The 27,500-nt window shown below is 38.2% G+C and overlaps 2 protein-coding genes across 11 annotated transcripts in view; one reads left to right on the top strand and one right to left on the bottom strand.

Annotated features, from left to right (window-relative positions):
* The window catches only part of LOC147032529 (neuronal cell adhesion molecule-like), a 486,552-nt gene that overhangs the window by 164,785 nt on the left and 294,267 nt on the right, over nt 1–27,500 (top strand). The window lies entirely within an intron of this gene.
* The window catches only part of LOC147032530 (uncharacterized), a 46,906-nt gene that overhangs the window by 57 nt on the left and 19,349 nt on the right, over nt 1–27,500 (bottom strand). The window contains exons 2-3 of the mRNA XM_085850707.1: nt 555–919; nt 1–510 (exon numbers count right to left, since the gene is read on the bottom strand). The exon at nt 1–510 is cut by the window's left edge and continues 57 nt beyond it. Coding sequence (XP_085706833.1) covers nt 69–510; nt 555–919 — 807 coding nt within the window. The 3' untranslated portion in view covers nt 1–68. The remainder of the gene's footprint in view (nt 511–554; nt 920–27,500) is intronic.

The raw sequence follows: 27,500 nt of genomic DNA, 5'->3' as shown, positions 1-27,500 counted from the left end.
ATGTGTGCGTTTTCTAGTGTTTCGATGTGTGTGTTTCCTGGTGTTTCGATGTGTGTGTTTTCCGGTGTTTAGATGTGTGTGTTTTCTGGTATTATGATGTGTGTGTTTTCTGGTGTTTTGATGTGTGTGTTTTCTGGTGTTTGGATGTGTGTGTTTTCCGGTGTTTCGATGTGTGTGTTTTCTGGTGTTTCGATGTGTGTGTTTTCCGGTGTTTCGATGTGTGTGTTTTCCGGTGTTTCGATGTGTGTGTTTTCCGGTGTCTCGATGTGTGTGTTTTCCGGTGTTTCGATGTGTGTGTTTTCCGGTGTTTCGATGTGTGTGTTTTCCGGTGTTTCGATGTGTGTTTTCCGGTGTTTCGATGGGTGTGTTTTCCGGTGTTTCGATGGGTGTGTTTTCTGGTGTTTGGATGTGTGTGTTTTCCGGTGTTTCGATGTGTGTTTCCTGGTGTTTCGATGTGTGTGTTTTCCGGTGTTTTGATGTGTGTGTTTTCCGGTGTTTCCATGTGTGTGTCTTCCGGTGTTTCGATGTGTGTGTTTTCTGGTGTTTTGATGTGTGTGTTTTCCGGTGTTTCGATGTGTGCGTTTTCTGGTGTTTCGATGTTTGTGTTTTCTGGTGTTTCGATGTGTTTGTTGTCTGGTGTTTCGATGTGTGTGTTTTCCGGTGTTTCGATGTGTGTGTTTTCTGGTGTTTGGATGTGTGTGTTTTCCGGTGTTTCGGTGTGTGTGTTTTCCGGTGTTTCGGTGTGTGTGTTTTCCGGTGTTTCGATGTGTGTGTTTTCCGGTGTTTCGATGTGTGTGTTTTCTGGTGTTTCGATGTGTGTGTTTTCCGGTGTTTCGATGTGTGTGTTTTCCGTTGTTTCGATGTGTGTTTTCCGGTGTTTCAATGGGTGTGTTTTCCGGTGTTTCGATGGGTGTGTTTTCTGGTGTTTGGATGTGTGTGTTTTCCGGTGTTTCGATGTGTGTTTTCTGGTGTTTCGATGTGTGTGTTTTCCGGTGTTTCGATGTGTTTGTTGTCTGGTGTTTCGATGTGTGTGTTTTCCGGTGTTTCGATGTGTGTGTTTTCCGGTGTTTCGATGTGTGTGTTTTCTGGTGTTTCGATGTGTGTGTTTTCTGGTGTTTTGATGTGTGTGTTTTCCGGTGTTTCGATGTGTGTGTGTTTTCTGGTGTTTCGATGTGTGTGTTTTCCGGTGTTTCGATGTGTGTGTGTTTTCTGGTGTTTTGATGTGTGTGTTTTCTGGTGTTTCGATGTGTGTGTTTTCCGGTGTTTCGATGTGTGTGTGTTTTCTGGTGTTTTGATGTGTGTGTTTTCTGGTGTTTTGATGTGTGTGTTTTCCGGTGTTTCGATGTATGTGTTTTCTGGTGTTTCGATGTGTGTGTTTTCTGGTGTTTTGATGTGTGTGTTTTTCCGGTGTTTCGATGTATGCGTTTTCTGGTGTTCCGATGTTTGTGTTTCTGGTGTTTCGATATGTGTTTGTTGTCTGGTGTTTCGATATGTGTGTTTTCCGGTGTTTCGATGTGTGTGTTTTCTGGTGTTTTGATGTGTGTGTTTTCCGGTGTTTCGGTGTGTGTGTTTTCCGGTGTTTCGGTGTGTGTGTTTTCCGGTGTTTCGATGTTTGTGTGTTCTATTGTTTCGATGTGTGCGTTTTCCGCTGTTTCGATGTGTGTGTTTTCTGGTGTTTCGATGTTTGTGTTTTATGGTGTTTCGATGTCTGTGTTTTCTGGTGTTTCGATGTGTTTGTTGTCTGGTGTTTCGATGTGTGTGTTTTCCGGTGTTTCGATGTGTGTGTTTTCCGGTGTTTCGATGTGTTTGTTGTCTGGTGTTTCGATGTGTGTGTTTTCCGGTGTTTCGATGTGTGTGTTTCTGGTGTTTCGTGTGTGTGTTTTCCGGTGTTTCTATGTGTGTGTTTTCTGGTGTTTCGATGTGTGTGTTTTCAGGTGTTTCGATGTGTGTGTGTTTTCCGGTGTTTCGATGTTTGTGTTTTCTGGTGTTTCGATGTTTGTGTTTTCTGGTGTTTTGATGTGTGTGTTTTCCGGTGTTTCGATGTATGTGTTTTCTGGTGTTTCGATGTGTGCGTTTTCTGGTGTTTTGATGTGTGTGTTTTCCGGTGTTTCGATGTGTGTGTGTTCTATTCTTTCGATGTGTGCGTTTTCCGCTGCTTCGATGTGTGTGCTTTCCGCTGTTTCACTGTGTGTGTTTTCCCGTGTCTCGATGTGTGTGTTTTCCGGTGTTTCGATGTTTGTGTGTTCTATTGTTTCGCTGTGTGCGTTTTCCGCTGTTTCGATGTGTGTGTTTTCTGGTGTTTTGCTGTGTGTGTTTTCCGGTGTTTCGATGTGTGTGTTTTCCGGTGTTTCGATGTGTGTGTTTTCTGGTGTTTCGATGTGTTTGTTGTCTGGTGTTTCGATGTGTGTGTTGTCCGGTGTTTCGATGTGTGTGTTTTCTGGTGTTTCGATGTGTGTGTTTTCTGGTGTTTCGATGTGTGTGTTTTATGCTTTTTCGACGTGTGCGTTTTCCGGTGTTTCTATCTGTGCGTTTTCCGGTGTTTCGATGTGTGTGTTTTCCGGTGTTTCGATGTGTGTGTTTTCCGGTGTTTCGATGTGTGTGTTTTCCGGTGTTTCGATGTGTGTGTTTTCCGGTGTTTCGATGTGTGTGTTTTCCGGTGTTTCGATGTGTGTGTTTCCCGGTGTTTCAATGTGTGTTTTCCGGTGTTTCGATGTGTGTGTTTTCTGGTGTTTCGATGTTTGTGTTCTCTGGTATTTCGATGTGTGTGTTTTCCGGTGTTTCGATATTGCTTGTTGTCTAGTGTTTCGATGTGTGTGTTTTCCGGTGTTTCGATGTGTTTGTTTTCTGGTGTTTCGATGTGTGTGTTTTCCGGTGTTTCGATGTGTGTGTTTTCCGGTGTTTCGATGTTTGTGTTCTCTGGTGTTTTGATGTGTGTGTTTTCTGGTGTTTCGATGTATGTGTTTTCTGGTGTTTCGATGTTTGTGTTTTCCGGTGTTTCGATGTGTTTGTTTTCTGGTGTTTCGATGTGTGCGTTTTCTGGTGTTTTGATGTGTGTGTTTTCCGGTGTTTCGATGTGTGTGTGTTCTATGCTTTCGATGTGTTTGTTTTCTGGTGTTTCGATGTGTGTGTTTTCTGGTGTTTTGATGTGTGTGTTTTTCCGGTGTTTCGATGTGTGTGTGTTTTCTGGTGTTTCGATGTGTGTGTTTTCCGGTGTTTCGATGTGTGTGTGTTTTCTGGTGTTTTGATGTGTGTGTTTTCTGGTGTTTCGATGTGTGTGTTTTCCGGTGTTTCGATGTGTGTGTGTTTTCTGGCGTTTTGATGTGCGCCTTTTCTGGCGTTTTGATGTGCGTGTTTTCCGGTGTTTCGATGTATGTGTTTTCTGGTGTTTCGATGTGTGTGTTTTCTGGTGTTTTGATGTGTGTGTTTTCCGGTGTTTCGATGTGTGCGTTTTCTGGTGTTCCGATGTTTGTGTTTTCTGGTGTTTCGATGTGTTTGTTGTCTGGTGTTTCGATGTGTGTGTTTTCCGGTGTTCGATGTGTGTGTTTCTGGTGTTTTGATGTGTGTGTTTTCCGGTGTTTCGGTGTGTGTGTTTTCCGGTGTTTCGGTGTGTGTGTTTTCCGGTGTTTCGATGTTTGTGTGTTCTATTGTTTCGATGTGTGCGTTTTCCGCTGTTTCGATGTGTGTGTTTTCTGGTGTTTCGATGTTTGTGTTTTATGGTGTTTCGATGTCTGTGTTTTCTGGTGTTTCGATGTGTTTGTTGTCTGGTGTTTCGATGTGTGTGTTTTTCCGGTGTTTCGATGTGTGTGTTTTCGGTGTTTCGATGTGTTTGTTGTCTGGTGTTTCGATGTCTGTGTTTTCCGGTGTTTCGATGTGTGTGTTTTCTGGTGTTTCGATGTGTGTGTTTTCCGCTGTTTCTATGTGTGTGTCTTCTGGTGTTTCGATGTGTGTGTTTTCAGGTGTTTCGATGTGTGTGTGTTTTCCGGTGTTTCGATGTTTGTGTTTTCTGTTGTTTCGATGTTTGTGTTTTCTGGTGCTTTGATGTGTGTGTTTTCCGGTGTTTCGATGTATGTGTTTTCCGGTGTTTCGATGTGTGTGTTTTCTGGTGTTTTGATGTGTGTGTTTTCCGGTGTTTCGATGTGTGTGTGTTTTCTGGTGTTTCGATGTGTGCGTTTTCTGGTGTTTTGATGTGTGTGTTTTCCGGTGTTTCGATGTGTGTGTGTTCTATTCTTTCGATGTGTGCGATTTCCGCTGTTTCGATGTCTGTGTTTTCCGATGTTTCAATGTGTGTGTTTTCCCGTGTTTCGATGTGTGTGTTTTCCGGTGTTTCGATGTTTGTGTGTTCTATTGTTTCGATGTGTGCGTTTTCCGCTGTTTGATGTGTGTGTTTTCTGGTGTTTTGATGTGTGTGTTTTCCGGTGTTTGATGTGTGTGTTTTCCGGTGTTTCGATGTGTGTGTTTTCTGGTGTTTCGATGTGTTTGTTGTCTGGTGTTTGATGTGTGTGTTGTCCGGTGTTTCGATGTGTGTGTTTTCTGGTGTTTCGATGTGTGTGTTTTCTGGTGTTTCGATGTGTGTGTTTTCTGTTTCGATGTGTGCGTTTTCCGGTGTTTTGATGTGTGCGTTTTCCGGTGTTTCGATGTGTGCGTTTTCCGGTGTTTCGATGTGTGTGTTTTCCGGTGTTTCGATGTGTGTGTTTTCCGGTGTTTCGATGTGTGTGTTTTCCGGTGTTTCGATGTGTGTGTTTTCCGGTGTTTCGATGTGTGTGTTTTCCGGTGTTTCAATGTGTGTTTTTTCCGCTGTTTCGATGTGTGTGTTTTCTGGTGTTTCGATGTTTGTGTTCTCTGGTATTTCGATGTGTGTGTTTTCCGGTGTTTCGATGTGCTTGTTGTCTAGTGTTTCGATGTGTGTGTTTTCCGGTGTTTCGATGTGTTTGTTTTCTGGTGTTTCGATGTGTGTGTTTTCCGGTGTTTCGATGTGTGTGTTTTCCGGTGTTTCGATGTTTGTGTTCTCTGGTGTTTTGATGGGTGTGTTTTCTGGTGTTTCGATGTATGTGTTTTCTGGTGTTTCGATGTTTGTGTTTTCCGGTGTTTCGATGTGTTTGTTTTCTGGTGTTTCGATGTGTGCGTTTTCTGGTGTTTTGATGTGTGTGTTTTCCGGTGTTTCGATGTGTGTGTGTTCTATTCTTTCGATGTGTGCGTTTTCCGCTGTTTCGATGTGTGTGTTTTCCGATGTTTCAATGTGTGTGTTTTCCGGTATTTCGATGTGTGTTTTTTTCCGGTGTTTCGATGTGTGTGTTTTCTGGTTTTTCGATGTGTGTGTTTTCTGGTGTTTCAATGTGTGTGTTTTCCGGTGTTTCGATGTGTTTGTTTCTGGTGTTTCGATGTGTGTGTTTTCCGGTGTTTCGATGTGTGTGTTTTCCGGTGTTTCGATGTATGTGTTTTCTGGTGTTTCGATGTGTGTGTTTTCTGGTGTTTTGATGTGTGTGTTTTCTGGTGTTTCGATGTGTGTGTTTTCTGTTGTTTCGATGTGGGTTTTTTTCTGGTGTTTCGATGTGTGTGTTTTCCAGTGTTTCAATGGCTGTTTCAATGTGTGTACATCCCTCGGATGGATGATAAACTTGGCATCGCATCATCCAGCATTAGTTGGTGAATTTTAAAGATCCCATGTTGTGCTTTGTGAAGCGTAGGCGAGCTATCTCCGTCACAATGGCCAAATTCTAAATTCTTGCCCTGGCCATACTGCTGGGAAGGCGATGGCAAACCACACAGTATTTCCCTTGCCAAGAAACTGCTTCAGCAGCACTGACGATCTGAAACAGAGAATACTCAGAATCGTCATGGTACATCAGAATCACAAGAATACCCAGAATATTGTGTCCATTACTAGTCACCCCATTTGATGAAGAACATACAGGTAGTGGACAAAAAAATAATGGAAACACCAAAGTGATATCACTTCGTAGGGTGTTGGTCCAGTACATGCATCCTGGATTGGAATGGATATGATGTGACATAGTCAGCAATGGTCTGAAACTATTCTACAGGAATGTGACACCATTTTTCCACAAGGAAGTCCTCAAATTCATGTCGGTTTGATGGAGGTGTAAACAGCCGTTATTGGCTCCTCTCCAGACAGTCCCACAAATGCTCTGTGGGATAGACGTCTGGAAAATGGGAGGGTCATGGAAGATGTATAACTTCATCTTCGCTCTCCACAAACCACCAGGTGACAACATGTGGATTGTGGACTGTGGCATTGTGGGTCCTGAAAGACCCCTTTCCCAGCACGGAAGAAATGCTGCATCATGGGATGCAGATGATCACTCAGGATACTATTGTGGTGCACTGCATCGACCCTGCCTTCTAACTGAATGAATGGACACAGCCCATGCCAGGAAAGACATGCCCCACACCATTATTGAACCACCAGATCCTTTCACTGTTGGAACCAGTCAGTTGGTGCTGTCACCACATGTGCACATGTCCATTTGTCGAGAATCTGTTGAAGGATGACTCATCAGACCATATCGCATTCATCCACTGCTCAGCAATCCAATGCCTGTGCAACTTGCACCACTGTACCCACAAACGGGCATTTCCAGGTGTTAAGGCCCTGTCACACCTTGACGTTTTAGCCAGCGTATGCCGACGTATGAAAAATTTGGCGAATACGCTGGCACACGTCGAATACGTTATGGTTAAGTTTTGTATACGTTAAGAGCACGCTGGCATACGGCGTAGTACGCCGAGCTCGTCGACAAATTTTAAGCATGCTCAAAATCTTTCGACGTATGCCAGTGTATGACTCGCACGTTCCGCATACGCTGGCCATAAGTTGTAGGCACGTTATGCTATTATTGACACACGTCGACACGCGTTACTTGTAAGTTACTCATAAGTCGAAATACGTCGAGGTAATGTCTGGCGTACCCGAAACTTATTTCTAACCTATGAGTAACGTGTTTTGAACCTATGTGTCACGTATCTCCAACGCATATTGACGTATGTAGACGTATTTGATGTCTTCCGGACGACCACAGAACTTACTGAACGTGTTTCTAACTGACAGCTACCGTATAATGGCGTATTGGCAGCGTTTAGGGGAATTGGTATATAAAAATGGGCTTCACACGAGGAACCCATCAGTGTTCCAGACTCCATGGCTTTTATTTTTTCTTCGGCATGACGGTGATGTTGACACTTCGATTACGAGTGCGGTTATGATTTAAATCGTTGAGCGGCAGCCTTTTAATAGGCTACGCCACGTGATCGTCGGCGATACGCTGCCGCGCTATGCATAAGTTAGACTATCGTTGGGCATAGGTTGTGAACGCCGACAACACGCTAGGCATTCGTTGGTATAAATTATCTATAAGTTATCGAAATGTTCCGTGTACGTTACTAATACGTTATGCAAATGTCCAACTCGTTATGAATATGCCCAAAACTGAAAAAAACATCAATAGTTCAGCGTACGCCAGCGTTTTACATACATTTTGATACGTTGCCATTCGCTGGCTAAAACGTCAAGGTGTGACAGCGCCTTTATGAGCGGTTTGTGCATAGCAACTCGGCTGTGGTATTCTGCTCTGTTAAGTTCCCTTCTGACCATTTCTGATGATGCAGAGTGCTCTCAACCCACGTTGAACTCCGCACACAGTTTGTCCACGATTGCTCTCCTGTTTCACTTCACAGTTGGAACTAATGCTTGTGCATCACACTTTTCGAGTATGAGCTTTTGCTGACTGTTGCCCTTCGATTGTCATATTTCCTTAATTTTCCAAAGCTGCCATCACGTTTGAGACAGTTCCTTGTGACATGTTAGCAATTTCCGCAGCCTTTGTCAATGAAGCATCTTCCAAACTCACAACAATTACACCCCATTCAAAGTCACTCAGGTCTCCTCTTCTGGCCATGCTGGCTCTTAATACTGGATTTGAGCCACAGCTCACTTATATATCTACAATGAGGATTTCCACAAAGAGATTTGCACATTTCGCACACCGGTCACGTATGTGTGGTGGTCCAGAAGCTCGCATATACTGTATGTTGTATGGCCAGTATACGCTGGCGTTTCCTATTTTTTGTTTGTCCACTACCTGCAGCTGCATAGAGATGTATCAGCGCAGAGCAGTGTTTCATTGATTCTGGGCCAATCTTAGATAAAGCTACAAGGAGTGACTGAAGGAGACATGGCTTTATGTCTTAGAAAGGAGGCAATTATGAGAGGATCTGATAAAATGGTTAAGATAATGAAGCATTCAGATAAAGTAAATGCAAAATCGTTTTTTTTTCCCCAGCATAATGGAAAGTGACAGGATCAGGAGCCACAGTCTTAGTTTAGAGAAGAGAAGAGTTCGTAGTAAGGCAGGGGTGTTCCACTTTGATAACAATGCATGGAATGATCTTCATGGAAAGGTAGTGGCAGCTGAAACACTACATAGATTTAAACTGAATTAGACAGGTACCTATAAGCACTGCTGATAGAGGGGTGCACAGGCATGGCAGGATTGATAGCTTGGGTATGTATGAGTAATAATTGTATACGTGTGTGGTGATGTTTATAAGAGGGTCTAATTAAAAGATGAATGTGCTCTTGGTGTTTGTTCATTTCTTACCCGACAACTATTTTTATTCCTTCACCCCCATTAAATGATACAAAACAATATTTTTGGTGTATTTTGATGTGTGTGTGTGTGTGTGTGTGTGTGTGTGTGTGTGTGTGTGTGTGTGTGTGTGTGTGTGTGTGTGTGTGTCCCTGTGTCGTAAGAGGCGACCAGGGTTGCGTCAGGAAGGACATCCAGCGTAAAACCTGTGCCAAATCAGTATGCTGATCATAATGGATGATCCGCTGTGGCGACCCCGAACGGGAGCAGCCGAAAGAAGAACAACAACGGGTGTGTGTGTGTGTGTGTGTGTGTGTGTGTGTGTGTGTGTGTGTGTGTGTGTGTGTGTGTGTGTGTGTGTGTGTGTGTGTGTGTGTGTGTGTATCATACTTTTTGTCTATGAATTACGCACTTTTGGAATGTACCTTTTGACTCTTTAGACTCCTGAAACCCCTTCGAAAGTTGAAGACCCTGAAGAACCCAAAAGTTCCAAAAAGTCCCCGAGGACCCAAAAGTTCCAAAAATTCCCTGAAGACCCAATAGTCCCAAAAGTCCCTGAGGACCCATAAGTCTCAAAAGTCCCTGAGGACCCAAAAGCTCCCAAAGACACAAAAGTCCCCAAAAGTTCCTGAATAGTCCCCAAGCACCCAAAAGTCCAAAAATTTCTGGAGGACCCAAAAGTCCCCAAGCATCCAAAAGTCCCGAAAGTTCCTAAGGACCCAAAAGTTACAAAAATTCCCCGAGGACCCAATAGTCTCAAAACTCCCGAGTACCCAAAAGTCCCATAATTCACGGAGGACCCTAAAGTCCAAAAAGACCCCGAGGACCTTAAAAACCCAAAAGACCCAGCCGACCCAAAAGTTCCTGAGGACACTAAAGACCCAGATGACCCCAAAGACCCAAAATAACCCAAATATGCAAAAGACCCCAACGAGCCATAAGACCCCAAGGACCCAAAAGACCTAGAGGACCTCAAAGACCCAGAGGATCCACAAGACCCTGTTGACCCTTTAAGACTCGACTCTCAATGAATGAGGTGTGTGTGTGTGTGTGTGTGTGTGTGTGTGTGTGTGTGTGTGTGTGTGTGTGTGGGGGGGGATGTTTTTTGTGGGTTCTGTGAGAGCGTTCTGATGTGGAATGTAAAAAAAAAAAATGATTATCATGTCCTCCTGAGTTGATTAGGCTAATTAAATGCAAAAATCCATTGGAATTCCCATGTTTTATACACACACCGTGTTAAGGTATATTAAGGAGCTTAATATGTACTTCTACCACAGCATGGCATTCTAATTACAAAATAAATAACAAAACAATGATAACATTGTAACAAAGCATATCTATCTATAATTCCAGCAATCTCTGTGTGTCTGTCTGTCTGTCTGTCTGTCTGTCTGTCTGTCTGTCTGTCTGTCTTGTCTGCGACCGCCGTTTCTCGACGATCACCGGTCCGATCTCATTGAAACTTGCCAGGAATATTGCCGGGGACCCGCGGATGTGCCTTTTCGAGGTTTGATATCGATCAGACGAGCGGTTCCCGAGTTACGGCCTTAGGGTGCAGGCCTCTGCTGTCAGCTCATAGTCCAGTGCAATTGGGATTATCCAAGCTATGTGACCACGATGTATTATATATGCACATATGTAGAAGGCATCTTTTTGCTTCATGTATGTACACCGGGTTAGTTTTATTATTTTCTGCGGCGATTGTTGCAGTGATTTGTGGTCTATACACTGCCCAGATAAAAAGGATAAACAATTTGTCTGATAAATTAAGGTTTTGCACGATTCTCGCTTTTAGCCCGATTTTACAAGGCGGATTAGTGCAAAAATAAAAGAAGGGTCACCCATCATAAGCATTAGGCATGTTTTTGCTTCATGTTTGTAATCCAGGTTGCAGCAGTCTTTTGTCAATATACTTCCCAAAATAAAAGAATGAGTAATTTGTGCAATAAGTGATGGTTTTTATGCATGATTTCTGTTTTAGCCTGACTTTTGAAGGCTGAATAGTGTAATTTCATTTGAGGTGATCAGATCCTGAGCAACGGTCCAGGATCATCTGCTAAACAGCTAAAGGAAGTAGAACATTTTTCTTTACCACCTAGTAAGACTGTCAAAAATTGAATGAGGCGTTCAGGTGATGAGGGATACTGTATGTTTCATTTAGATCTTGAGGATGTGCTGGCCAGGATTGTTCATGAATTGAACGTTTAATTTGGTTGCGTAAGAACAAGGCAACCTCATTAACTCTGCTGGTGATGGTTTGATGGCCTTCAGATACATTAAGATTTTCTCCAAAAAGTATATTTTCAGTTGCGACTGATTCAATTGACAGGTTATCTGGTCTGACGTACACTCGGCAATTCACAGTGAAGAAGTGAAGATAGTCTTGAAATTTTGATTCAAGGTTTTGACCTAAATGATTTTTGCTTGCATCTTTGACCTGGCATATTCTGTTTGACTTCATCGATTTTATAATTTTATCAGTGAATTCCTGAAAAGGAACAATCCGAGGGTTTGAAAACAGTTCAAAACAGATATTGTTATATAGCATATTGAGTGCAGCTTTTTCCTCTTTTGCATATGGGTCTTCTACTTCACACTTTGAAGATGATTTCTCCGGCACTTCTGTGTATTTTCTGTAACATGGTCTGTGGTAATGTGCTTCCGCTGTGATGATGCAGTATCTCTTGAGGTCAGACTCATAAGTCTTTCACCTAAGTGTTCAATTGCAATGATGCGAACTTTTTGGCCAGCTCTGAGTTTCTACTGCTGGTTTCCAAGTTTCATGACTACTCATTTCTTTGAAAAACTTTGTAACTTTCTGATAGAAAATGCATATTTTGTCATACACTATGGATTGTGCAGACTCCCTTTCTATATGAGATATTGTGGATACATTGACATTGTGGTGAGTTTCTGAACTTTGTTCTTTTTCAAGCCTTGCAAACGTTTTCTTATGATTGAAATCTGATCTACAAAAATCAGTTGGAATGTTCTCACATGAATGTTGGTTAATTGGTTCACATTTTCTAATTACAGCAGCTTCACTGAGTGTTTTCCACGAATGATTATCTTGAGTAGTAGTCAATTCATGAAGAGGTGACTTGGTATTGCATATAATGCACACTCTAACATCTATCTTCCATCTTTTCAGTTTCACCTCACTATCTGACATTGTTATCACTTGTCTTTTCAGTGTTGGGGATTGTTGTTGGTGGATCCTATGTTGCTGCTTCATGGTTAGATGGCATTCACCACATATCTGAAACAATAGAAAATAAGCAGCTGAATTATTTATGTTTTATACAGTAGTCTTGTATATGATTTTTGTTTGTTTTTTGTTCAAGATGGTCAAATATGCTATTCTTTTAATCACCGTCATTCTAAACAACTTTTTAACATGTGATACATAAGTATAGCAATCGTGGATTTTGAGTTATTACTCAACATCAGTTATGTACAATATTTTCCTAAATTTGGCGGCTATTTTAAATAGTTCCAAAGTGGCACATAATAAGTAATTTTAGAACATGTTGTAATTATTTTTTACAGTTTATATATTAGGCTAAGTGAAAATATATGTGTTACGATAACTCCGTTGAGGTATTCAAAATTATGATGAACTTTATTATATGAATGTAAAACAAACAAACAAAAAAACCTGTTTTTTAAACTTTATTATTCCCAATATTTCAAAGTTTATATTAAAAATATTGAATATAAATACACCACCGTAAGTAAAATGTCATTTTAAACAACTTTAAATTATTGGTAAATATCCTGAACATCAACCAATAATGAGCTACAGCTCAATCACAGATATGTTTGAAATCAGCCTAAAATTGACAATCATTTTCATTGATGGCAGCCAAAGTGGTATTTATCTCAGAATCTGGGATGTCCCTGACGTCATTCCACACAGTTTCGGTATCAAACTAACTAGAAATCACAGTGGCTTTTAGACCCTATATTTGGGAATCAAATCGAAAATTTAATTGGTTGGCTCATGGACTATAGGCTTTAATCCTTAGGTTTCAGGCCTCTGAGGTCATCATATGTGCCAGTGTAATGAGAATCTACCTGAGTTATAAAACCATGATGGATTATATGTGCACATAGTGAGAGGGCATGTTTTTGCTTCAAACTCGGGTTGTTTTTTTTATTTTTGGGAGAGATCGATGCAGCGGTCTGTTGCCTATATATACACTGCCAAAATAACTGTAGCATTCTCTCGAGCAAGGGCTTCTACCATCAGAGGTTCCCTGGGTCCTTGCTATATTTTGCTTTTAACGATGTATATATATGCATCATGTGCAACCAAGCTGTCTCTGCCAAAGCCCTGGGAGCATGACAGAACAGGAATGTTTGGGGAAATGTAATCAAGAAAGCCTGCATTTAGCCAAGATGTGACGGAACACACACAAAAAAAAAATATATATATATATATATGCATATATATATATATATATATGCATATATATGCATATATATATATATATGTATATGTATATATATATATATATATATGTATATGTATATATATATATATATATATATATATATATATATATATATATATATATATATATATATATATATATATTTGAGATATGGACCTGGGATCAAAACATCCTGAGCCAACAGATCAAAGTGGAACACCAATCTTATCTTTTTTTAGTCTGGGCATTGTCAGCCTGATCGAGGCTTGATGTGAGATGCATTGATGAAAGCAGTCACTCTTCTGAGTAAATTGATCTTGTGTGTCATGGTCTTATCTGATATCTGTAGCATCTGACCTTTACTCCCTGAAAACCAGCAGCAGCGAACCAATCATCCTGCATTAAGTACTGCAAAGCAATCATTTTTACATCGTTAAAAATGTTATCTATTGTCTTTTATGTGGAATAAGTCATTCTTTATCACCACATGTATTTGACTGGATTGCAGTTTCAGACTGTCTTGAATCTCAGTATCGATGGTTAAATTATTTTGGTTAAAGGCAATATGTTGTTCATAAATTGGCCTCAGAACAGTTTTTATTGCCATCCAACTTTAATTTGAATAATTATGATGTATTAATCTTCAGAACTTTATATGCCTGTGAAAGAACGAGCATATTATTTAATTAAACTCCACACACACGCTGAAAGAATAACTTGGTGGAAGTGCTGTCTACTCTGTGATTGATTCATATTCTAGCTGTTAAAACTGTCATGCTGGTGCTTTTCAGACAGGGCATTGTGTCAATGAGTACATCTGTCAAATGAGATTTTAAGCTCCGTGTCGCAGATGCCAGCATACGCTGGTGTATATCAATGAACCCACGGTGTCTTTCACAAGAGTAGGCCATTGTGTGCCATAACCATGAAATATGGCTAATTTCCAAATTCCTGTCCTCACTTCCAGGATGTGCTGCAGTTGTAGCACAGCTTTGCCCCCATAAACCAGTTGCTGGATATATATATATATATATATATATATATATATATATATATATATATATATATATATATATATATATATATATATATATATATATATATATATACACTTCTTGAATAAATGAGTCCACATTTGAACTTTCACATCCATTTTAAAGTTAACTTGTTTTTCAAAAAAACAATTTGTTGTGTTTGTATGAGACACAATACATGTAAGATGAATTGATGCATTAATGGAAAAGGGTGGAGAAGCCTTTCCGCAACATCCCCATTACATTTCAATTTCTTTGTTTGTCGTTTGAGCCCATATAGAACCATAGTTTGAGCCAAGTTTGCAAAGAAATTTGCACCAGAAAACTTTTCCTTTGATGAGATGGAGGTCATTTCATGTCTGTTGATGTGAATTTCTTTTGCTTGTAGTTTCATGGCCAAAGTTCCACGTTTCTAACAATAACCTCATTATGTGCTGCTCTCGAAGTGTGCAAAACATCTTCGCAGCATGTATGTGCTATCTTTGGCATGCAGACAATGTGTCCATGGTCATCTGATGAATTGAGAAGGATGCTTGCAATGTTCAACTATTGCTTAGTGCATTTATACACCCAATTGCAGTGCATCATGCCAGTCATTCGAGATTAAATTCTTCATTTTGACTTTTTGAGCTGAAAGACCTTCAGAGTGTTTCAAGTTTTATTTTGGAGAGTTGTATTTTTGAAGTCGAGATCATTCCCTAACAACTGCTCCAGTATAGCATTTTTACCTCATTTGTTATTTAAACTGTAGTCAGAATGATGAAATGTAATGCCAAGGCTGCAAGCTTTGATACATTGTTATGACTAACGAGTCGGTGTCCTTATGCATGCCTATGTCGTATATATATATTGTTTTGGAATTATGGTTGTTATTAAAAACATTGCTGGCATAGTGGTGTTGAGACTCGTTGGTGCTAAAATTTATTTCTCTTGTGTTTTCCTTTCATTGTTTTTATGTAACATTGGCAATATCTGCATTTGTTTCAGTATTACGATTTGGATGCAGTATGTATTGAGTAGATCAGTAAACATTTGATGACGTAATTTGCTCTGATTAAGGTTTACAAATTTGGGAGTTATCGCTTTAAATGATGGTTGGTAGGATACCCTGAGCTGGTAATGTCTGGTCCTCTGAGCCTCTGACCTCTGGGCCATCTGGTCCAGGGTTTGATCTCCCACAGTCGGATCCAAGAAAAACTGCCGGCGGGGGTGATGCTCATAGTGACTAATGCAATGCAGATATGTCATTCTTCCATGAAGATACAAAGCTGGTTGCAACATTTGTAATATGTAAATGAAATATCTCAGGTATATTTTACAACGGTGGGCCTGTCTCAGGTATATTCTCAGGTATATTATATCGACAAACTCGTACTATGTATAGGCAGTTGACGTTCTTGAACTTATGGCGATCTTTCAATGACAGATTTAAATACCAATTAATTTGTACATCTTGCTTAGTTAAGTAAATATTGTTGTGCAAGTTACCATCATATTGAAATAACTCTCACTCACTTGTTTTGGTGAAGCCATGATCTTTTTCCTTCTTTGCTGATCTCATGAAAATTGAATGTGGAAAACAAATCTGTCGAAATAAGTTTATTGCAAGAAGGAAATCTCATGAGTTCCTTATATTTTGGTTGTTCAAGTTTACTGTTCACCATGAGTTACTCAGCTCTTGTTTGGTGGGAAACACATAGTTCACCCAATCAGCACAGTCAGCCTATACAGCAAAGATAAGCCATTTCTGTGTTCTCAAATCATAAACTTCCACCCTGAATGCATAATTCTTGCCAAGGTCTCCACTCTGCAGGTCATGACAAAAATTGACTCAACAAGCTTGCTGAAATAAAGTTTATCCTCAAAATCAAAGCATCACAACATCAATTCCAGAGTTTGTTGTGCTTATGACTCACCAAGTTGTTTTGAGATAGCGGTACTGTTGGCCAACAAACATGCTTCAGCACATCTATTACTTTAAAAAGTCCCATTTTTTTAGGATGTGCTAAATGAGTTAGTCACAAAGTAATATTGGCTGATTATAGATAGCACTGTCTTCCCTATTAAAGTCTGGTATAACCAATCAACACTGTGCCTCAGTCACCGCAATTATTTTTCCTTTCTTTACAAAAAAAATCCTCACTACACTTTCATCAAGGACATCGGAAAGTGTTTGTTTGTATTGATTTGCACAAAAGGAATTTGCGATTACTTCACAAATATGTCTTGTCTATTTTTTCCCGTGCAAAGGAAAATTTAATTTCAATGCACCAAATGTAAATAGCACAATGGAGTGTTGTTAATGAGGACACAAACCACAGTTATGCTGTGGACAGCTTGATAAAGTTCAAAATTCTCTGGTGGCAAGAAGTTATTGATTTTATTGATACACACTCCAGTCATTTTGTTGGTGGAACATTAGAAAATTGATTTACTTTTGCTTTAAATTATTTAGCACTTAAGATTACAATTCTCGTGACTTAGTTAAGTGTCAAATGTTAGCGCAGAGAGATTGCACAATATGAATGCTGACATTAAAGAGACAGTCGCCCTTTAACAATGTAGAATGTAAAGGTCGTGTCTAATGGTACACAAATACTAAACTGGGACTCCCTGCTGAATGCTTCATGGCCACAATAATCTCATTTCACAGTTCTCAAAAATGACTGACATTCCCACTTTTGAATATATGGAAATGAAACCCATTATCAGATTTTCTGCTGCCTTCCGTGAAAGCAGAGGATAGCTCAGTTATGGGTCTCGTCTTGGGGCTGACATCGATATAGCCTTGCCAAAGCAATACATGGTCAGTGGGCTTCCTGTGTTTAATTGCTTCGACTGAATAATACTGTGAGGTCTCCTTTCATGAATCCTCACCAAGCAGAGTGTGGATTCTTCTGGCAAGATGGTGTTTAAATGTATTCAGTCCAGAGCTTGCAGTGATAGCAAAACAATTCTAGCATATCAGCCATCATGAACAATCCATGAGTTCTCAGAGATTCTTTATAATGACTTAAAAAGGGGGTCATTTTGTGGAGTTCTATCAGCATATGGAAACCGTTGCAGCAGAAACATGTCTTTAGAGCAATTAAGAAAGACACTTCTTTAAATAATTAATTCCAGATATTCTATGAGAATGTGAAGTTTCTGACAAGGTTTCAAAAAGTCTGTGGAATACTTCTGCAACATCGTTATTTTAAATATAAAGATCCTCAACTGTGAAGCAGTTGTCGATGCAATTATTAGGCCTTGGTCTTTCTTCCTCATCTTCCTCTTCTTTTCATTCCATTATAGAGTTTCATTCCATTATCGAGACCAGACTCAGTGACGTAATGGTTAAAACATCCTCTCTGAGTCTGGTAGGTCAGTGGTTCGAACGCTGGCAAAGTCATACCAAAGACTTTAACCTTCATCAGTACACCCACGAAAAGTTGCATCATGGAACACCTAAGGTCCAATCGGACCCCGGCACAAAATTGACATGATAGTAAGCTATGGATTGAAATTACAGAAACTATTGGCCTTAGAACTTTTATTTGATTAGCATGCAATATGAACAATGTAAAATACATTATTCTCGAGGAAATATGTTAAATTAAGAAATTACAAAGTTACATTGTTCCTTCATAAATATTAAAAAAAAGCCATTACAATTCCTTATACAGTATAACAAAAAATGTCAATGTTGAATTCTCAAGATCTACATTCTATTTTCTATTATCTAATCCTATTTTCTATAGTTCATGTTATCATCTACCAATATATGATGATGTTACCTCAAGCAACATTCAATTCAAGGAAAACTGATAGTGTACATTATGTGTCACCTGGGGCTTTACCAAAGCTCAAACAAATATGTACTGTACTTATATTACGGATTGTACTGTAGTGCTGCAATTAATTATCCTCTACAACAGCCTATATAGTGAAATAAATGGCTGGAAATACATGGTTTATGACAAACTCGATGTATAGTGATGGTCAGAGATAGTCGAGGTCTGCATGAGCCCAGATAAATGTTAGATTATAGCTACATACTCCATCTGTTTATTTCAAATGAACAAAAGCATCACATTGATCCTCGGTTTTTGCTTGACAATTACATCAACTGATATAAATTTGAAATTATTCTATGAAAAGATATTCCACCAAGAAAGTCGTTCAGTTCTACCTGGACCCCAAGTGTGCTGGTTAGGGTTAAAAACGGTACGTGCTGCTTCCTTTCTTGATGCTCAACATTTAAACAGGATAGAGCATGGACAAACAATAATAGGTTGACAACCATTGTGCAGGCTTGATGGACCGTATGGCCTCCTCCTGCGATTATCTTCCTTGTGAGAAAACTCGTATTATTATTATTATTTTTATTATTATAATAAATAATGTTGCCTTAACCGAACAGACTCATATGCCACACTCTCTAAATACCAAGCCTCAGATGGAGGGAACTCAAGCCTGGAATGAAGAGATTTAAGTGCCACAGCTATTGCAACTGCAGTCACTCTCTCAGCCTCTCTCATCATATTCTGATGTCTGAAAAGACTGTGACGATGAGGGATGAGTAAAGAGCCATATGTGTATGAAGCAAGTCGCATTCGGATATAGAAAAATTAATTTTAATGAATATCATGGAAAACTATAGTAGCATTTTTACAACACAGAGTCTCGCCTCACGTGCTCATTCTGAACAAAAATACTATCATCAACTGAACAAAAATACCATCATCAACTGAACAAAAATACCATCATACCATTATGACCCACTGTTATTATAGCCAAAACACCATATCATTCATACTCATGCCTGGTGTTGGCTTAATGGTTCGGGTGGTGGGCTTGGGATCCTAGGATCCTGAGTTCAAATCCCACTTTGCTGTTGAATTAATACCAGGTGGGGTTGACTCTGCCTGTCATCCTTCCCTGGTCGGCAAAATGAGTGCCTGCTTGCTGGTATCCTGTGTCGGAGTGGCAAGCTGTCCAGGATTGTGCCCAATCATCAGAATTATCAATAAAATATTCTCCATGGGGAGTCCCTCCTAAATTTAAAGTTTTGCATCAATTGAACAAGGAGTTGCAGGGAAAAAAATGAAAGTGAAGATATATAGACACGGAAACACACGCACATACACACACGCGCACACACGCACACAAACGCACACACGCACACAGACAGCAGACACAGGCGTTACAACAGCCTCGCAATCCCTTTGGGTGAGATTAATTAATTGATTACCTCTTGTTTGCTGGTGGTGAATGGGATAATAAGAGGCAAGATACATTGCACTGAATTATATTGTGCTGCAGATGGACACAGAATTTGAACAGATTAGTTTTGTCAAAACAAGACGAGGTTAAACCTATAATTCAGTAAGTAATAAATACAATCTGATGTGTTCTCAGTGTTCCAATGTGCTTTGATTTAGCAAGACTCTTATCACCTTTGTTTGGATTTACACAATGGGGCAAAAGTAGCAGCAGCAAAATGAGCTCCCCCGTAGGTGTAGGCCAATTTTTCTCATGTGTTCTGTAATGGTCAAGTATCACCTGAAAAACATTCCGTCATTCTTCATTACATTCCTAACTTCCTCGAATGCTCATTTTTCTCGCAGATGCTATAAAGGAGAACAGTCCTCAAGGAGCCCATATGTGTCTTTTCCTTTCTTTGATGCTTCTCACACTTTCTACATGCCAAAGGCTCTTCTTAACCTATGTACTCAAAGCTTTTCCCCTTAAATCCTCCCCTCTCCCAAGTGTTGTTTTTCTCCATAAAATGAGCAATATTATCCCATGTTATCTGAGCCAAGCAGATGTGCAAGCCACAGGTCACAAAGATAAACCAAATGGTGGCTGCAGCAATGAAGCATTGTGAGACAATGGCAATAGATGATTCACCTCTCCACCACTGATCCATTTAAAGGCTGAGATATCAATTCCTCCCTTTAGTGTTTGGGTGTCGTTTCTAGTTGGTGGAGCAGTTGAGTCATTACACTGTACTGCAGATATTATTTGCTTTTTATCACTTTGGATATATAGGAGGCAACCTTACTTGTTAACAGTTTCTGTTTCAGGATCTAACTAAACATGGTGTGCTCTTCACATCATCAAATTCTGGTGTGCTCCCTCAGCTCAAATCCAAAACCATGAATTAAAGGTAATTGATGTTGGGTATCATGAAAGATGAATTCGTTTGGGAAGTTGAGAGATGCTATGGCGAAGATGTACAGTACCATTTTTTGAAACTGCATATTATCAAACCCTGATTTCCAAAGTGTAATTATGTTCTTAATCACTGGAACATTATTTTTCTGTCGTGGAGTTGAATGTCTTGGCTTGATGTTTTTGTCAGTATCTCAGACTGAATTCCAGAGTGGGGATGTTGGGTGTTGAGGAAAATTGTAGAAAAGGAGGTGAAATGAAAGTACTACTTCTGACTTTTAGTGTGCTGTGGGAAGGAAAATACAGGGAAAAGAAGCCATTTTCAGGTATATAACTAGTGTGGTTAGGTGCTGACAAGGTCATTCTGTTGTGTGCCTAGAGATACTAACTTCAGCAAGTGGGATGGTTGAGCCGCAATGCCTGAACACCCAGGGTAATGGATGAGGATTATATAGGTGCAAAAATGGTCCTGAAGTATTTTTTATGGCACTGAGTTTCAAAACACCAATGTATTGTATATGATATATTTTATACAATGTTATCAAAACGATTAGTACAGTAAGGAAGCAGGTTGGCTGATAAATTAACGACTGTTTATTCCATTTCTACAATGGTATCTTCGTCAGTGATACTTTGTAACAAAGATTCGTAGATATCAGTTTTAATATTGCACCATTCCTCCTTGACAACACCTGTAAGTTCAGTGATGGATTGTGATCTATTGACTCTGGCTTTCAAGCAATATTCCAAGACATACCAGAGTGGTTTTATTGGCTTTAAGTTGAGACTATGTTGCCAACTGTAGATTTGGTACTTTATCATTTTCCTATCACGTTCCTGAGGTGGCTGGCTTAGGACCTAAGGGTCCTGAGTTTGAGCCCCTGTTGGCTGTTGAATTAACACCAAGTGAGGTTGACTCAGACTGTCATCCTTCCGAGGTTGGCAAAATGAGTACCAGTGAACTGGGGTAATAATCACTCGGGGTAACCTGTGTCAGAGTGGCGACCCATCCAGGATTATACTCCTTGCCAATGAAATTGACTGCCTCGGCAGCCCTATGAGCCTTTATGGCACAAAATAAATGGTATTATTATCACTTTCCTTATTTATCATTTTGGTTAAATAGGAGACAACTTTACTCGTTAACAGTTTGTGTTTCAGGATCTAACTAAACATTGTGTGCTCTTCACATCAACAAACAAGAACAGGCACTCGGTAGAGCGCATACCTTCGCCGCCTCAACTTTTTTCCGGGCACATTTGAAAAACGTCATTTTAAAACGTCCATGACGTCACAACCGTCAGTCCGATTGACGTCAAATTTGGTGTGTAACCTCCTTGAAGGCAGTCCAACAAAATGGAATGATAAACACTGAAAAATTAAAAAGTTGAAAAATGACGTCATCTTTTGACGTCATTTTGACGCACTTCCGGGGACGTCACGTCCAATCGGGGACTACCATTCTGAAAGCTCGTTGTTCACTGAACGTTTTAACGTTGGTTTCATGTCAATAGCTCTATTAGATCTGAAGCTATGCCTACAAGTATATTTTGACCTTGAGTGTGACCTTGACCTTGACTACAGAGTTAATTGGCAAAACCTGTACATCAATAAACAGATATTTTGGTACTGATCCTAATGCCTGGATTTGGGAGACTTTGCTTTATAAATTATATAGATATTTGAATGTAAAATATCAGGACATTTTAGCCACAATTGTAAAACGTCATGTTCAAACGTCATGTTCAAACGTCATGTTCAAACGTCAATGATGTCATAACGGTCAGTCCGATCAAAGTCAAATTTGGTGTGTGACATCGTTAAGGTAAGTCCTACAAAACGGTATGATCAAAACTGATGAGATTGAAAATTGAAAATTTACGTCATCTTGTGACATCATTTAGACGCACTTCCGATGACGTTACGTCAAATCCGACACTACATATCTGAAAGATATCTCGTCATGGAACAATCTGGCGGTGGTTGCATGTCGATAGCTGTATTATGAAGGAAGTTATGCTCAAAAGAGTGTTTTTGACCTTTTCATGACCTTGACCTTGACCTTTGACCCGATCGCTCCCAAAATGTAATCAAATCGTCCTTGGATACTCATGAATCAACCCACCAAATTTCATGCAATTCGGTTTAATACTTTCTGAGTTATGCGAATAACAAACAAACACACATATTCACAAATAAATAAATACACAGCGACCAAAACATAACCTTTCGCAGAATGCGAAGGTAATTATGGTGTGCTCTCTCAGCTTAAATCCAAAACCATGAATTAAAGGTAATCGATGCTGTGTGTCATGAAAGATGAATTGGTTAGGGAAGTTAAGAGATGCTATGATTAAGAAACACTACCATTTAATGAAACTGCATATTATCAAACTGTAATTTACAAAATGTCATTATGTTCTAAATCACTAGAACATTATTTTTCTGTTTTCTTCACAATTATTTATTATGTTACAATCACTACATTTTTTCTTCTTTACAAAACAATTAGATGGTGGAGTTGATTGCTGCTTTATCACTTTCCGTATTGCCATTGTCTTTTCTCACTTTCCTAGCAAGCACAGTATCACGGCAAAGTGTGTTGGCACGCTGTTAGACATGCTGGTAGACACGAGGCCCCTTACTATTTTACGTATTCCATCAAATCTTATGATAATGCAGCATTTCTTGAATTTCAGAACAAGGTAACTTTAATAAAGCACACACTGCCTTACGGTGGGGGAGAGGGGTTAGCGGTGGGGGGTAAATATGCAAGTTGGGAAGGTTAATTTTATAGAATGGGTGTGTTGTCCAAATACATCTATTATTATAGGGCATCCCTAATCAAAAACTAATAGGGAAAAATAGAAGAAAAAAAATGGAAAAAAATTCAAAAACATTTTTTTCCCTTTTTTTCTGCAAATAAAAAACAATATTTTAAATTGCAAGTTTTGGAACAAAAAAAAAAGGAAGAAAAAAAAATAGATTTTAAAGAGCGAGTTTTGGAGCAAAATAAAATAGGTTCTGTTCTTGTGTCTGGTGGCTTGGCTGCTATCATTTCTTGGAAGCACAGCTGTGCTACTGAGGCTGTGCCCCTCTCCCAGTTCACTGGTACTCATTTTACTGACTTCAGATGGATGACAGGCTGAGTCAACCCCACCTGGTGTTAATATAGTCACCAATCAGACTTGCACTCAGGACCCTAGGATCCTAAGCCAACCATCCAAACCATTAAGCCAACACTAGGTTATTAGAAAAGGTGAAAATAGATTTTAAATAACTAGTTTTGAACAAAAAAAAGGAAATAAATAGGAGAAAAATATGTTTTAAATAGGCAACAGCAGATATGTTTAAAATATGCTTAAAAAAATAGGCAATATGTTTAAAAACAGAAAAATAGTGAAAACAGCAGCAAATCTTGTGTAAAAAAAAAAACAGTCCAGGAAAATAGTGAAAAAAATAGCAACCAATTTGGTGTAAAACAAAGTATTGAAAAAATATTGATAAAATAGTGAAAAAATAGCACTGCAACGACCGAAATCTTGAAAACAGCAAATAAAAATCGGAAAGAAAGCCTATGTTTTTGCCATTTTGGGGAAAAAAATCGTTTTTCAATAGCACTGCAATACCAAAATTAGACGAAAACAAGTCTGAATATGACGATGGTTCACGAGCGGTATTTGACGATGTAGATTGTTTCAGAAGTCAAGGATGAGACAATGTGATAATGTTTGACCAAGTTATAAAAATGATCAACATGATGTGATACGAGTGACAGGTTATTAGCTGCAAAATGACGAAAAATAGCCCAAAAATAGGGAATATATATATATATATATATATATATATATATTTTATTTTGCTTGCTGCGAATCGACTAGGGATACTGTATATGTACTGTACACTGGTATCTTTATATTTTAATGTAAAATAGTAATTTTCAGACCATTAGTTGAGCATCACACCAGCATATCAAGCACTTTAAGAGAATATTTACCAGCCAGAATAATGGACACCTGCCCTCCCCCTCCACCTTCTTTCACCATTTATTTCTGAAAGAACGGTAAAATAGGATGAGTATACTGTTTATGTAAGTTCGAGTTTATATAGACTGACATCAATTATTCATGAAGAGCTTATTAAAACTTAATATCATCAATAACAACACAAACTGACCTTGTACCAGCATTCGACAATTCAGCATTGTGTGCGACACAAATTTAGCCTGTTTTTCACACTGCTTACAGATATCTATAGAATTTCTGTCCACCCTATTAAACTGTTTTTCTTTGTAATGGGGACCAACACTGAAGCATAATTATCAGTATGGTCACATTTTCCAATCAGAGACTTCCTTGCAGGAGCTCAAGCACCGACTTTACAAAACAATTAGTAAATGTTCATTTAAGTCTACTAATGCCATCATGATTATTTTCAAATGTAAAATCCTTAACTCTGCAAGTTTTTCCACTTTCTCCCATTTTTATATTTTTGGCTAATATGTAGAAATTTCCAACAACAAAACTCTCCCCCTCCCCCCTTCACAACAAATGCCTTTGATGAATACATAATTTAAGAAACTTTTAAAGGAGAAGAGGCCTGAAACCTAAATAATAACTTGACCCTTTATATTTGTGTTTTGCCTGTGGAAGATACTCCTTGGCTTTCCCAGAATTTAACATCTTTTTATTGACCAGCAGGCATGTATGTGCTGTTGGATATTGTGTCATCGATTGAGGATTGTCTGCAAAGGTTCTTTAAAGGGGAACCCAAAAGTCAAAAGAAAAAACAACAACAAAAAAAAACCATTGAGGATCATTAATAACGGTCTAATTTGAAGAGAAAAATAATTTCAATTTTTTTTTTGTTTGCCAATCACTGTCGAAAAAAGTCCGAGATCGTCTATTTTCAATTTTGCCAATGACGTCACATTATGAACTTGCCTTGATCCAAATGGCGGCTTTACATGGGGACACTGTTTATTTCAAGCTTGGATTCCGATATTGATTGTCTATTTTCGATTTCACTAGTGACATCACATGATGAACTCACCTTGATCCAAACGGCGGCTTTACATGGAGAAACAGTGTTTTTCAAGCTCGGATTCCGATATTGATTCCACTGTAATTAGCGACTCCGAAATTCTCAGGATGTTGAAACTGATCAGTGGGATTTTGAAGAAACTATTAGAGACAAAATTAGTAATGGAAATGCTTTTGGAGGAAGTGTGGAGCTGAATCGTTTTTAGCCTTATGCGAGCAATTCAGAGGAAGAAGGCGGAGGTGTTCATGAAGATGAAAATGCCGGTCATGTGATCATTTCAGCTTGGTGGTGTTTGATTTTCTGTATTAAAATTAAAATTATATATATATATATATATATATATATATATATATATATGTATATATATATATATATATGTATATATATATATATGTATATATATATATATATATATATATATATATATATATATATATATATATATCTTCTTCTTCTTTCGGCTGCTCCCGTTTGGGGTCGCCACAGCGGATCATCCGTATGATCCGCATAGTGATTTGGCACATGTTTTACGCCGGATGCCCTTCCTGACGCAACCCTGGTCGCCTCTTATGACACAGGGATATGGTACACCTATTTTAACCGGAGTATACACCGGCCCAGTACACTGGTACTCATTTCGCCGACCTCGGAAGGATGACAGGCTGAGTCAACCTCCTGGTGTATTAATTCAGTGGCCCAACAGAGCTTGAACTCAGGACCTTTTGGATCCCAAGCTGCTGCCCTAACCACTGTGCCAACACACCAGGCTAATATATATATATATATATATATATATATATATATATATATATATATATGTGTATATATATATATGTATATATATATATATATATATATATATATATATATGTATATATATATATATATATATATATATATATATATATATATATGTATATGTATATATATATATATATATATATATATATATATATATATATGTATATATATATATATATGTATATATATGTATATATATATATATATATATGTATATATATATATATATATATGTATATATATATATATATATATATATATATATATATATATATGTATATATATATATATATATATATATATATATATATATATATATATATATATATATATATATGTGTATATATGTATATATATATATATATATATATATATATATATATATATATATATATATGTGTATATATGTATATATATGTATATATATGTGTATATATGTATATATCTATATATATATATATATATATATATATATATATATATATATATGTGTATATATGTATATATATATATATATATATATATATATGTATATATATATATATATATATATATATATATATATATATTTATATGTGTATATATGTATATATGTATATATATATATATATTTATATGTGTATATGTATATATATATATATATATATATATATATGTATATGTATATATATGTATGTATATGTATATATTTATATATATGTGTGTATATATATATATATGTATACATATACATACTGTATATATATATAACTCAATTGAAATAAAATAAAGATTTTCAAGGTTGCAGAAAAAAATTTTTTCCAGAAGTTTATCGCAGTTGACGCAGCATCTTGTACACCACTTTATTTAATAAATCACATTAGTTCATAATGCCTGTTGTTTGTGTTCTTTACAACATCCTTAAAAACAGTAAGTTTCCCATTTGAAATGATTTTCAATTTTGTTTGACTGCCAGGCAGGCAGAAAGACTTTTTAAAAAAGAATGATCTCACTCCTCTATGTCCATGCATGATGTGGACAAATTCAGAGACAAAGTACTTCTAAACTACAGGTTCATTTTCCAATTCATGTTCTGATTCATGTTCAATTGAAAATGTACCATTCAATTGAAATTAAGATGTTACTCATTCATAAACTGATGTTTGTGGACAGACAGACAGACAGACAGACAAAGTGAACCAATTGCTTAACCTCCACTTTTTGCATGTGGGTTAATTACACTACAAGTAAAGATTCAACATTTAAGGTATTGCTTCCCAGGAGGAAAGGTTGAGTCGGTCAGATGCAGGCGAAGAGAGTTGAGGAAAAAAAAGTGGGATTGAAAAGCCACCAAAAGCAAAAATACCATAAACATATAGAGAGAGGAGATATGACATTTGACCAAAAAAGAAGACATCAATTCATCAACACATTACCTTGGGTAAACA

The sequence above is a fragment of the Eptatretus burgeri genome, chromosome 2 (assembly GCF_056783735.1).
Source record: "Eptatretus burgeri isolate ZD-2024b chromosome 2, Ebu_testis_v1, whole genome shotgun sequence".
NCBI classification, from domain to species: Eukaryota; Metazoa; Chordata; class Myxini; order Myxiniformes; family Myxinidae; genus Eptatretus; species Eptatretus burgeri.
This window is presented reverse-complemented; position numbering and strand designations above follow the sequence as displayed.